This window comes from Camelina sativa, chromosome 10, assembly GCF_000633955.1.
Source record: "Camelina sativa cultivar DH55 chromosome 10, Cs, whole genome shotgun sequence".
In the NCBI taxonomy this organism is placed as follows: Eukaryota; Viridiplantae; Streptophyta; class Magnoliopsida; order Brassicales; family Brassicaceae; genus Camelina; species Camelina sativa.
The window spans coordinates 7,087,657-7,101,770 of NC_025694.1; the positions used below are offsets into that span (position 1 = coordinate 7,087,657).

General features: G+C 35.7%; 4 protein-coding genes and 1 pseudogene across 4 annotated transcripts in view; 2 read left to right on the top strand and 3 right to left on the bottom strand.

Moving 5' to 3' along the window:
- The window catches only part of LOC109126810 (ABC transporter B family member 2-like), a 1,900-nt gene extending 1,048 nt beyond the window's left edge, over positions 1-852 (bottom strand). The window contains exons 1-3 of the mRNA XM_019230677.1: positions 473-852; positions 203-257; positions 7-110 (exon numbers count right to left, since the gene is read on the bottom strand). Coding sequence (XP_019086222.1) covers positions 7-110; positions 203-257; positions 473-709 — 396 coding nt within the window. The 5' untranslated portion in view covers positions 710-852. The remainder of the gene's footprint in view (positions 1-6; positions 111-202; positions 258-472) is intronic.
- Positions 4,295-5,168, top strand: LOC104717660 (V-type proton ATPase subunit G3). Its single transcript, XM_010435268.2, has 3 exons — positions 4,295-4,424; positions 4,536-4,636; positions 4,711-5,168. Exons 1-3 carry the CDS (start codon positions 4,337-4,339, stop codon positions 4,846-4,848), a joined length of 327 nt encoding a protein of 108 aa, XP_010433570.1. The 5' UTR covers positions 4,295-4,336; the 3' UTR covers positions 4,849-5,168.
- Positions 6,028-9,246, top strand: LOC104717661 (putative clathrin assembly protein At4g25940). Its single transcript, XM_010435269.2, has 14 exons — positions 6,028-6,274; positions 6,375-6,444; positions 6,520-6,617; positions 6,708-6,846; positions 6,937-7,064; positions 7,148-7,261; positions 7,360-7,476; positions 7,570-7,635; positions 7,708-7,788; positions 7,868-7,945; positions 8,029-8,232; positions 8,319-8,394; positions 8,493-8,617; positions 8,718-9,246. Exons 1-14 carry the CDS (start codon positions 6,185-6,187, stop codon positions 9,120-9,122), a joined length of 1,791 nt encoding a protein of 596 aa, XP_010433571.1. The 5' UTR covers positions 6,028-6,184; the 3' UTR covers positions 9,123-9,246.
- On the bottom strand, positions 9,502-10,802 carry LOC109126811 (annotated as a pseudogene).
- LOC104720114 lies at positions 11,640-12,938 on the bottom strand. The gene is made up of 2 exons (XM_019231014.1): positions 12,171-12,938; positions 11,640-11,966 (listed from the first exon to the last, which is right to left on the bottom strand). The coding sequence occupies exons 1-2, from the start codon at positions 12,902-12,904 to the stop codon at positions 11,873-11,875; spliced, it is 828 nt and encodes a 275-aa protein (XP_019086559.1). The 5' UTR covers positions 12,905-12,938; the 3' UTR covers positions 11,640-11,872.

The following is a 14,114-nucleotide window of genomic DNA, read 5'->3' on the forward strand; positions in this document are numbered from 1 at the left end:
GGAAGCTTCAGTGTCGAATAAGCTTATGTCTTGGCTTAACATCGACCGGAGATAAGCTCTCCTCATCTTCGCCGCTTGCCTCTCTCCCGTATGCATCCAACATGCAACCTCTGTTTCCATTATTTACTTATTTACTAACTTCAAATTTATAACTAAAAACTAATTATATAACACAGAGAGATTAATGCTTAAATTTATTTACCTAACCATGATGAGAATAGTATAGCCACACTTAGATATACAAAATCCAGTGAGTACTGCACCAAAAAGGTAAAAATTGTTAGCCGAACAAACATAATCACGGATAATTAGCACAGTTCATTCGAATTAGATTTGGATTACATAATTATTTAATTTTAATCTGCTGAAAAATTACTAATCTTGCTATGAATCTCAAGTCTTATTTTGTTGTAAAAATTCGAGCTATTTCATAATTAAGGAAAAATGAATATAAATGAAAATATAGACAAACCTTGGCGACTCTGTGAGAGGCTTGTTTAGGGAAAAGATACGCAAGACCAATAATATTGATGAGTTTGCCAAAGAAGATGAAAAAGATAGGAACCGAGGCGCCATGAATGCACGCTCCGATGGATCCGAGGGTCATGAGAACGCAATCATAGAAATCTGCGAATGAGAAGAGCTTCAGCAGTGACACTTTTGGCTGCGCCTTGTCTTTCTCCGGCGTTGGATCACCGGACGGCTGCATTTTTTCACCTTAAAGTGGTGAGTGTGTATAATTAGTTGGAGAGTAAAATGAATGGGAAAACAAGAGAAAAATAAATATAGGGAGAGGAATTAAGGGAGGAAAGTGGTTAGAGGGGAAGGGAGATGAGAGAAGAGTGAGAGACATTAAATGAAAGAAGACATATAAGACCAAGTTTATTGGTTTCAGCGAGAATTGTTTGGTGTGAAGCTCTACGTGTACGTTTATGGTGTGACCCTAGCTAATTAATGACTCTCTTATTAGAGTCTGATCACTCGCTTTTATTTTGGGATTGTGTTTAGTTTTACCAAATTATGTTGGTAATTAATTACTTGCGTAGTTTTCTCGGTTCGTTATTTTGTTCACGGTAAACGTAATGGAATTTCAAAGGTTTACCAATGGTGAAAAGAACAAACAAGTGTCTATTTTCGTGTAAAGATTTTGCATGTTAGAGGAATCTTTTGAATACGTCATTTAAGACTCAGTTTTGTAAACTGTAATAGTCAACGCTTACACAGATAATTCAACTACTCCTATCCTATATATATTTAAATGTTCTAAGTGTATACATCAACTGAATAAAAAAATGCAATCACTGAATCAGATTTGTTTGATTTTTTTTTTTTAATTATTGAAATGTCCATTCCTAAGTATGTTCCTTGTATTCATAAATATAATTATCTATATATTGTGGTAAAATGGTTCATTTATATCATCAGTTATAAATATAAATTCTTACAAAAACCAAATGAAACTCTGACCGAATAAATTGAACTGTACCAAACTATTTTTGGTCAGAACTCAACTATAGTTTACACCAAACCTAAACTACATGTAAACCAAAAATGCCTACCCCTTTCAAAACTTCAACACATCGCCACCACTACAATGGAGTCAAACATGATGTTAATTAACTTATCGATAGAAAAAGGCGTTAATGGAAGGAAATTAGTATATTTTTTTTTTCAAAGGAAATTAGTATTATACGATGATGAATTGATGATTGTATTTATGTCAAAACGCGTTCACATGTTTGTTTGGACTAAAAATGTATATGACCGCTGGATTAAGAAGATTCAACCTCTACCATCAGTTCGAGAAGAGAAGAATTATCTTTTATTCATATAAAAAACTTAAGAAATATATTTTTTAACATAAAAAAATAACTGTAAACAGTATATGTTAAAAATAATAATTTTTTATATATTTCTATTTGATAGCTTTCATATTCTTTTTTAAAAAGAAGAAACTTGAAGATTAATTTTAGCAAGTTTCAGACTATATATAGAACTTAGTCTATCTAATTAACTACATATTTGAAAAAAACGCAAAGTCAAGAAGGAGAAGAATTCTTTGAGTTGGTTGTGGTGATGACTGATGACCGATGAGCTTATAGTGTGGTGGTAGGGGTCCAGTTGTCAAGCTTACATGTTTTTTGGCTGGTCCCGAATGATGCATAGTCAAGTCCTATGAAGTGACCAAAGTTTTACGATTCCATGCAGTTGTTATATCCATTACATATATCTCATATATTCTCCTGATTCGACTTTTTTTCCACATTTTAAACTTGCATTTTGATTATATTTTCCATATAATATATATTTAGTCTCTAGTATATGTTGCCGATTTCTCATTTGATCAAAATTAAAGTAGGATATCAACTTTTTGTCCAAGAAGAGGAAACTAGCAATATGCATGTACACAATTAACTAAGAAACTAAAACCAGTAACAAATTTTGGAAAAATATATACATAATTTCTATGAAAATAATACATTAATAATTATATGATTATCTATATCTCCAAGTGATGGAAGCCTAAACACGCGCGCGGGTGATGGTTTGTATATGACATTTAATTTTCAAGAAAATGAACTCAGGGAAGTTCCTGCTTTGTTTGAATATCACTAAGATCATGTGATATCTCTATGCTTTATTACTTGATACACAAATCTATGTGTGTATGCATATGTACATGTAAATGTATACCCCTGATGTTATTCTTTTTAATTAATCGTTATTATACATTCCTAGGTGTAAGTAAATTCCCATTTGCAGTCCCTTTTACTTATGCGCAACTAATTTACTTCTTTAAGATTCTGAAATGAACAACCAACGATCAAACACTCATAACCCAAGAAATTGATATGATTATATGTCCCATTATATATCTTCTTCATCGTTACATGATACCCTTTAATTTATATCTTGGTATATATAAGCAAGTATTCATTAGATAGATATATATATATATATACGACAATGGTGGGTAAAAAAACTCACCATGTGCTGTTGATTATGTTTTCAACAACTTATTTATCGTGACACCTTCGATATACAATACATATAATGTGATCCCATTTTCTATTTGAAAAGTATCTAGAATATCATCTTATTATTCTTAAGTTTCAATAAACTTATAAATCCTTAACAAATTAACAAAACAAAAAAAAAGTTTTTAATCGAGTAAAAAATCCTCTGTATCAAAAAGAAAAGTTCTAAGAACTATTTTGTAAAAGAACAAAAAATAACAAACTAAAAGGAAAGAAAAACATCAAAGTATGGCAATCAAACATCAACCAGATCTTTAACCAGAGTATCGCCGCATTAAACGCAATTATGGCAACCGCTCCTGCTGCGACTACTATCACCGCCTTAAATCCAAGAATACAAGACGTTATAAGGATAACCGAAAACAACCACATCCTATTCATATTTTTGTGAACTAATTTATTTACATGATCTTTTACAAATAGATACATTGAGGAAAACAAATTTGTTTTCAAAACTCGAACGACTTGTCTATGTTGATATACAATTTGTATGGCCGTATGGGTGTGACAGTTTTAATTCTCTCTTTTTTCTAAGAGGGAAATGCGTGGTGGAAAATTAAATGCAAAGTATATCATGCACATTTGGACTATCCAAAGAGTAATTATGCAACTGCATGTGCATGATGTATTAGTTAATTTAGTTTTGGGCATTCTCCATCCTGCTTTTTATATATTTTGCATTTATATCAGTGAAAATGACGTCTTTGAGCTGGCTACTAAAGGATTAATGTTGATAATATAGTTTTTCTTTGATCATATATATGAGTATGAACTATGATGGTAGTATAACTTTTATTTCAAGGTGTTTTAACTCTTAATACAAGAATTTCGAAGAGAAACACATATTGCTTCTCACAAATAAAGGAAAACATAAGAAAGTTAATGGATCATTAATTTTATCTAGATATATTTTAGAGTCACATATTGTTGTAATTTCTTTTAATTTACAGTTTAATTATCAACTTTGTTCCACAAAATGTTTTTAATCGTAGATACATGTATATTACCTCTCGTCTCTGGATCGGATGATTTGTAGTCAGTTGTGACTCTATATATAGTATGTTGTAACAAAAATCCACACTCACCCTGGAATCACACATTGTTTTCTAAAAATATTCTAATTTGAAGAAGAAAAAAAAAGAGTCAAAAACTAACTCCAATAACCAAGGAGAAAAACACTCCCCATCTAACTAAACCATAACCAAAGAGGCTTATACCTACAAATTCCATCTCTCACACCAAAATTTTCAGAAGAATAAACACAAGTACTTTCATTGTCCTTGAAGAGAACATAAGCCATGGATTCTTTAAGAGGCCAAGGTGGGATTCAGATGCTTTTAACTGCTGAACAAGAAGCGGGACGGATTGTTTCGGCTGCGAGGACCGGTATAGTCATTCCCCTTTACTGTTTCATGGCTCCAATAGTAAGATTTTGGTTTTGAATCTTTTTTGGCTAGCTATTCATTTTCTTGTGTTCATGGATGGATCAATGATCAGCAAAACTAGCAAGAATGAAGCAAGCGAAAGACGAGGCTGAGAGGGAGATGGAAGAGTACAGGTCCAAATTAGAAGAAGAGTATCAAGCACAAGTTTCTGGGGTAATTAATCAACATCAAAACAAAACCAGCTAGTGAGATATTGATTTGTACTCATTCATTACCTTTTGTTTCAGACGGATCAAGAAGCAATTACAAAACGTTTAGATGATGAAACAGAAGGCAGGATTAAGAACCTTAAGGACTCTAGCTCAAAGGTCTCCAAGGACATTGTCAAGATGCTCATCAAATACGTAACCACTACTGGAGCATAATTCTCACTTCACTGACCTCATAGTACCTTATCCTCCCTAATAATAAAATTGTTTTGATTCTTCAGCTCCAAATCTTTCTGGCCCATGATCTCTTGTGCACAATAGAGCCAAAATACATAGTCCATGGGTATATAAAACACATTAACATGAAGGAAACTAAAACAAACATTAGATGCATAAACTCATGAAGGTATAATTGGTAAAACAATAAGGAAGGGAAAATCGTGTTAAAAGTACACAAGTGTTGAATTATATGTACAACAACAAAAGAGGAAACATGCATGCATGATAAATGTGATGTTTGGTTAAATTTGTTTATCTTTATTGTACGCTGAGTACAAAACTACAAATTATTACATTTCTTGAACAAAGTGAAACTGTAACTTGGTAATGGCATTCAGTTAGAGAAATAAATGAGCATTTGGAAACAAAACAAGCAATGATATACTGTATGCTGTAGCTGGTTTAACAAGTATGATCCAAATCAGAACCACCGTATGTCTGAAGTATAGAAGTGTGTAGAATAAGTTAATATGAATGATATATATTGACAAGTGTGATCCAAATCAAAATGGGTATAAGATGATATCTAGAAGATATGTAAATCTTTCATAATCATATATATAACGTCATTATTATGACAGTAAATATTAATTCTTCCATCACAAACTCTCATCACACTCTAATATGAAGCCTACGTACTGCCTACGGATCCGAGTCCCACACATTACTCATTACTTCATTAGGTCCATATGGCCTAGCTTTAACAGTGCTCTCAATTTCTGGTAGCAGTGTATAAAAATGAAATTACATTTGTAAAAATTAAAAGAGAAATCAGCTTAACTGGTACAAAAGTTACCTAGCTTACAAAAATTACGGATACATTATTTTAGAAATTACCGATTATATAGTTCTTGATCTGTTAAGGTTAAACGTTTCTTTTGATTTGGTAAATGAGATACTATTTCGATACAACTTATTACGATAAATTACAATGAAAATCTATTTTATAAATTTTTTTATTTAAATTAAAAAAAAAATCAAGATTCCGTTACGCACGTCATGGTAAGGCAAGAAGAGATAGAGAGAGAAGAGCTTTTTGTTGAAAAGTCTGTTATTGTGTTCTGTTCGTTGTAAGGCGACTAACAAGTAACAACAACAACAGAGCATATATACCAAACTTGGTCTTCGTCTTCGTCTTCTTCTTCTTCATCATCCCTTTTTATCTTCTCCTTCCTCTTTATATCCCTATCCATCGTAACCAGATCTTTACACAATTCCGGTGATCGCCGGAATAAATTAACAACGTTTTTCCAGATTCCGATTTATTCGCTAGATGGCAACGTTTCACAGTTTCCGTAAAGCCGTCGGAGCAATCAAAGATTCCACCACCGTAAGCATCGCCAAAGTCAACAGCGAATTCAAGGTCAGACTCACATATTTCATAATTCAAATACTTTTGGTTTCTAACATTTTTTTTAAAAAAATTATGTAATTAACCTATGAACATTTTAATATGAAAATAGGATTTGGATGTTGCGATCGTCAAGGCCACAAATCATGTAGAATCTGCTCCTAAAGAACGTCATATGCGTAGTAAGTACCTTACCAAAACCCTTTTGATTTTGGTTATGATCAGAGGCGTTTATGAGTTTTTACATCTTTGTGCAGAAATATTCTCGGCTACATCTGTGGTCCAACCACGAGCAGATGTTGCTTACTGCATTCACGCATTAGCCAAGAGATTGTCAAAAACTCGCAATTGGGTTGTGAGTTTTATAAACTTTTACTTAAAAACTTCCATTAAAAAAAAAACTCTGTTTTTAGGGTTTTGCTTAGATTGCGTTTCCATTACGTAGGTTGCGATCAAGGTGTTAATAGTCATTCATAGAACATTAAGAGAAGGTGATCCAACATTCAGAGAAGAGCTTCTCAATTACTCTCGCAGAGGACATATGCTTCGAATATCCAACTTCAAAGACGACACAAGTCCTCTTGGTGAATAGCCTCTCCTATATCTTTAGTTCCATAGCTTTGGTGTGTTAGTGAAAATTGCTAAAAAGAACTTTTCTTGACTTTTTGTTTCAGCTTGGGATTGTTCTGCATGGATTAGGACATACGCGCTTTTCCTCGAAGAGCGGCTTGAATGCTATCGGGGTTTGAAGTATGACATAGAAGCAGAACGTTTACCAAAAGGCTCAGGTGCATCTTCCAAGGTTTGTTTCTCAACTTCATTCTCACCCTTTATTTAAACAAACACAAGAATCTCATTATATACTCAAAAATCAATCTCTTCCAGAACGTAGATTCCAATGCTTCTCAAACGTACAGAACAAGGATGTTGTCTGATGAAGAACTCCTAGAGCAGTTACCTGCTTTGCAACAACTGCTTTACAGGCTTATTGGTTGTCAGGTAAAAGTTATATATCCAAACTCTAAAATCTTCCAATTTTTTTTTTTGTTTTTGTTTTTTACATCAGACGATTTCTTAATCTGTTTTCAGCTTTGCAGCCTGAAGGAACAGCCTATAGCAACTACCTAATCCAATACGCTCTTGCATTGGTGCTTAAAGAAAGCTTCAAAATATACTGTGCTATTAATGATGGAATCATTAATCTTGTCGACATGGTATGTAGAAAAAATCTCCTCTTCTTTAGTATCATTTTACTTCAGTTCTTTAAGTTAGTATCACTAAAGTATATATCTCTGCTCTTGACTCAGTTCTTTGAAATGTCAAGACATGATGCAGTGAAAGCTCTAAATATATACAAACGAGCTGGCGAACAGGTAAAGCTCTAAAGCTATAGACTAAGTCTTGATCTTCATGAAGCTTGTCTATTAATGTTTTCAACTGCACAGGCTGCAAAGCTGGCTGATTTTTATGAGTACTGCAAAGGTCTAGAGCTCGCTAGAAACTTTCAGTTTCCAACCTTAAGACAGGTTTTTTCTTAACTTGTGATAAATGAAATTGTGAAGATTGATCAGCTCAAAAGAAGTAATATCTAAAAACTTGTTTCAGCCTCCTCCTTCTTTTCTTGTAACAATGGAAGATTACATTAAAGAAGCGCCTCAAAGTGGTTCTGTTCAGAAAAAGCTGGTAAGAAACTCAACTCTCATCATATTTGGTTGATATTGATCCAAAACAAGTCTTTTTTATATGACTGGCATTTTGTTTTATAGGAGTATCAGGAAAAAGAGGAGGAAGAACTACAAGAAGAAGAAGAAGAACAATGTGCGCAGCCTGAAGAACCTGCAGAAACCGGAAATGAAAACACCGAAGGAGAACAACCTCTTATCCAAGAAGAAGAAGAAGAAGAGGAAAAAGAAAAAATAGAAGAGGAAGAAGCTAAACCTTCATTCTTGATAGACACTGATGATCTGCTGGTGAATCTTCTTCTACACATCATCCTCATGTGTACTTATTATATCTCTTTTGGCTAAAATTCTCAACCTTTTCTTCTCCTTCACAGGGCTTGAGTGAGATAAACCCAAAAGCCACAGAGATAGAGGACCGCAATGCATTGGCTCTTGCAATATATCCACCAGGTAGCAAAAAATTTGATTCTTGACCAAAACTGGAGACTTTCTCTGTAACACTATTGGAGGAAGAAATGAAATTGGTGAAATGTTTTGTGTCTCTGCAGGTCAAGAAGTTCCAGACCCATCAAACAGTTTAAGTTTAATAGAAACTGGTGGATCCGGTTGGGAACTGGCATTAGTCACTCCTCAGAACAACAACAATCCTCGCCCCACGCCTAACACAAAACTTGTAATTAAATCTAACACAACAGCATCTATTTGAATATAAAACTCTCTGTTTCTACTCTCAAAACCTAACATGGGATTGTTTTCACTTCTTGTATTTATAGGCAGGAGGATTCGACAATCTATTACTTGACAGTCTGTACGAGGATGATTCAGCTAGGAGACAGATCCAACTAACCAATGCCGGGTATGGACATGGTGGCACAGACACAGCAGCAGCACCACCACCAAACCCATTTGAGATGCAACAAGATCCTTTTGCAATGTCAAACAACATTGCTCCTCCCACTAACGTTCAAATGGCAATGCAACAACAACAGCAACAAAATATGATGATGATGCATCAGAGTCCATACAATTACACTCATCCTCATGATCATCATAATCATCATCAGTTCTCAGCATGTCCTTCTCCTTCTAATCCTTTTGGAGACCCTTTCATGGCCCTCCCTCCTCCGCCAGGCTCAGCTGGTCCGCAGCAAAACAACCATCATCATATGCTCCTCTAGAGTTACAACATCTCAGTTAATAATATATCTCTCTTTCTCTCTTTTTTTTTTTTTTAGGGTGTTATTCTTTCTACTAGACAACTCTAGTCACTGATAATTTCTTAGGCATTTTAATTCTGTGTCATTTTGTCTCTGCTTATTTTCAAAAATCTTTCAGAACTTGTTTGCCTATACTTTTTACCCTGCAAATTATTTATATGCGTTGAGCTAGTTGTGATTAAGAAAGGTAAAACGAGTTCTGCCATTTTTTATTCCAAATAGTCAGAGATCTACTAACCAAACAAGTACATGAACCAAACCCAAAAAACAATCACGAAACAATATTGAAGGCCACAAAGAGCCACGCAATATAAAAGGACATCCAATGATATCAAATTCACTAGTAAGAGGATGGAGCAGGCCAGTAAGGGAACTCAGTTGATGTTAAAGGAAGGTTATCTTTTGCGTAGAAGGTAGTGCTAATATCGGCTGCGATGTCGTGAACACCAAAGTTACGGCCCACATAATAGATAGAGTTAGGCCTGAGTCCAGGAGACGAGCTTGCAGGGACACAGCATGCTTCATTATGTCCAAGAAAGATACAAAGATCTCCAATGTCTTCCGTGTAAACCAAATCACCGCATATTGTATCCACTCTAAACACCAAAAACCCTATTGTTTTATGGTAGATTGTTCCCTTTTCCCAGTTCTTGCCTTCCTGGCCGAACCTGCAAATAAGATATTTATATGTTTCAGCATATACTAAATTACCAAACTTGTGCATAAATATTAATAAATATAAAAGTTATTATGTACCATTTGACGAGGAAATGTTCGCCGGAGGGTGACTCCACGAAGTGATCCGTTCTGGAACACCAGATGAACTCTTCCAAATCTATCCGAAGCACCTCCTTTACATGGTCCGTTTGATTAGACAAGTAGTGGAACTTGGGTTCCAAATCTATCCGAAGCACCTCCTCCATGGCGTGGAGATCCAAGGACCAATAGTACAGTCCAGAAGGACAAACAGTGAGAAACTTATTGTTCTTCTTTGAATACATTAGACTCGAGAAAGGGTGTACAGAACCAGAGGTATTGATGTTGATCCATTGAGAGCCAGAGCCGCTGAAGGGCTCGCACAGATACACGTCAGATCCCATCAACTTGACCGCCACTACCAATTCATGCTTCATCATGTTACGAGAGTTGGACATTGCCACGTTGTGGATTCGAGAACTACTAGGCAGAGGTGGTAGATGAAGTTTCACCGGGTCAGATGGTGTGTTATTGACCAGCACGAGATTTGTGGAATCATCATCCTCCGGTTCCTCCAAGGTAACTCTATATCCATGTTCATGTGGGAATTCCATCGATCATCGCCACTCGGACCTCTTCTCTGAGTCCCTTGTCCTTAATCACGAGTCTCTCTCTGAATTCATCATCGTAGTATACTTGATCACTGGAACAGTTGTTGGCCTTAAGGAGGTGGTCAATTAACAAGTACGGGTGTGTTGGCTTAGAGCTGAACATCCTAACCTTGGTGTTGTTGTGTCTCTGCATGGCCACATATATATATATATATATAAGTAATCATAGTAAGAACCAAAAGGAAACTCCAAGTTATCACATAACAAATAAAGAACTTACGATGACATTTTTGCAGACAGATGACTTCAAGAGTCGGGTGATGAGCTGAGACATCGTCGGAAAAACCCTAGACTATGTCGTCTCAGAGTAATATAAAAAGAACGCACCAAGTTCACAATGTAAGGAAATGCTTTGATTATTGTCTTGATATTATGATTTACACAATATATAGGCATATACATAAGGGTTTTGTACACAACTAAATTACACATATATCCTTTATTCTATCTCTCTTCTCTATACACAATATATATATAGAAGAAGAATCTTTATGGAGATAACACTAAATCTAAGGAGATATACATTAATAATCCATTTCCTTTTTTATTATTATTATTATGGAACGACATGAAAATATTATCGTCTTAAGACTTTAACAAAGAGCAGCTGTCTAGTAAAAACATTGCCTTCTGGTTTAATATCAGCTTAGCTACCTGGTTAGGTTAGTTATATGATCTGGTTTGGTCTTAGTTTGGGTTTAGTCCATTTTATCTTTTATCTATCTCTCTTCCAAAATGTGTTATGTTTTTTCCTTAAAAATATGTTATGTGTCTAAATATTTGAAACGCCAAGACGAAAACATCTTTGCTACAATTCAATATTGTTCCAGGAAAGAATGAAACACCTAGAACTAGATCACTTATAGCCTTTTCGATGCACAAATCGTCAGAACATTGAAGAGAGTATATATGAACTTTACAATTACTGCATGTATAACTATGTCTTTGTTATATTTCGGAAGAAATAAAAAAAACACCACACAAATTTCCATTGAACTTAGAGTAGAAAGGGATTTTAATGTATTAGCATAGAATGAAAAAAGACACCATACCACATAAAACTAATGAGAAAAAGATTTAATAATTATGGGTAGACTAGTAGAGAGAAACTGGAGGAGGCCAGTAAGGGAACTCCAAGTTCCTTAATGGAACGTCTTCTTCAGTGTAGAAGGTAGTGCAAGTTTTGGTGGTGAGGTCATAAACACCAAAGTTATAGCCCACAAAATAGATGCAGTTACGCTTGAGCCCGGGGCACGAACTGGCCGGGATGCAGAAAGCCTCACTATGTCCAAGAAAGATGCAAAGATCACCAATGTCTTCTGTGTAATACACAAACTTTTCATCTCATGATTCGTCCGCTCTAAACACCATAAACTGTGATGCCATGTGCACGAGCGTTTCCACTTTGTTGTGACTGCGCACTAGGTCGTGGCCGTACCTAAAAACACATAAGAACAAAATATAAGATACCATGTTTCATCTCCTTTTGTGTTTGGTGAGCAATTAAATGCATGCCTAGCTAGGGTGAGCAAGACTTAAAACAGTTGGTATGGAGTAATTGTCAAATCAAAACAAAATGTGGAGTAACCTATACTATTTTGTATAATTTTTATTCAAAAACATCATTGTCTTGTATATATACCACTTGACGATGAATTGTTCCCCGGAGGGTGACTCCACCCAGTGATCTGTCCTGGAAGAGGAATTTAGCAGGGTCAATTCAGGCACAACCGACTGAGGAGTGTCATCAGCTAAGAGAATGAACTCGGGATGGTCGCCTTCCTTAAAGTAGAGATCCAAGGAGCACAAGTAGTCGCCTCCAGGAACTGGAATGTAGAACCTTTGATCTTTCTTGGAATACATGAGACTTGAGAAAGGGTTTATAAACTCGGGCGAGGTTTTTATGTTAATCCACTGATGACCTGGCCTAAAGAGACTCAACTGAGATCCCCAGGACTTGACACCAACGACCCAATCTTCACTATTATTTAGGTCACTTGAAGAGGACGACACGGCCACGCTTTGGATTCGGAAACCTGTAGGCAGAGGAGGTAGATGAACACATGCAGGTGGTGATTTGTCATCGATGTGGATATCTAGGGAATTTTTCGAAAGCTTGAATCGCAATCCATGATGTGAAAACCCTACTGTCATGGCATGACGAACCTCCTCAACCAGTTTCTTATCTCTCATCAATATCTTCCTTACATTGGGAACGTGATCAAGGTAACCACCTGATTCGTGGGTCTTAATGACGCGACCATCAGGAGAGTACTTGGGGATGTTAAGCACGTAGTCTATCAACAGGAACGGGTAGATTGGTGTAGACGAGAAGGAGCTATCGATCGGGGTTTGTAGTTTGGCGGTAACTCCCATCTCACCATCGGTGCTGTGTGTGTATGCTGTAGACGAGAAAAGACGAACGTTCTTGTGTCTCTACCATGTTTAATTATATCAAAGAAGTCAGACAATAAGAAGAAAAAAAGTTGGAAGGAAAAAACCCTAATTATTTCATAGCAATAGAATTCTTACCAGTAATTTTTTGCAGGCAGAGGGATTGAAGAGTCGGTTAATACTACTCTGAGACATTGTTGATACCCTACACTATGTGTTGTGACTTGTGATTTTGATTAGTCGTGTGTCTCTTCTGTCGTCTTCCCCATCTATGATGGAAACCTAGTAGAGAGAAATATAATATGAATATATAGCGGATAATCAGTTTCAGGAAATAAATAATTAAATTATTTTCTTGCCAAAGTGTGTCTTACTTATATGAATTCATAAACCTAATCTTAATCTTAAGTTAACCCTAATATTAATTTAAGCCTAATCTGTAATCTTAAATTCGTGCAAAAGTGTATTATGTAATGAGTTCTATTTCTCGATGAGCTCGAGTCTTTAATCATTTACAAGAGATTATTGTTCTTACACAAGCGTATAAACAAAACTTTACAATGCTCTGTTTTATAGAGAAATTAAGCTTGGTTTCTCGGTTTCAAACCATACCTGATCACACAAACATTGGGGAGAGTGTGAAATTTACAGTTACCGTTTAAGGTCTATTTGTTGGGGTCTAAGAAACGGAAGTATCATAGCATTGGATCTAAATGATAGCATGGGAAAGCAAAGACAGCGATAACATTAGTGAAGCAAAAACACGTACAAGAGCCATATGAATGATAACAATTATGATGAGCTAGTGGAGAGGAGGCCAGTAAGGGAAATTCAATTTCCTTAATGGAACGTTATCTCCAGTGCAGAAGGTAGTGCAAGTTTTTGTGGTGAGATCATAAACACCAAAGTTATAGCCCACAAAGTAGATGCAGTTAGGTTTGAGCCCAGGGGACGAGCTAGCCGGGACGCAAAAAGCCTCACTGTGTCCAACAAATATGCAAAGATCTCCAATGTCTTCTGTGTAGATCATGGTCTTGCTGTGTTTATGCGATCGTTCCCCCTCTCTAAACACCATGAACTTTCTTGTTACGTGATTCAGTGTGTTGTCATCAAAGTCCTCCGAATCCTCGCCATACCTGCAAAGACATGATAGAGCCAATATGATGATACTCGAGCAAAAGAGATTTTGGTA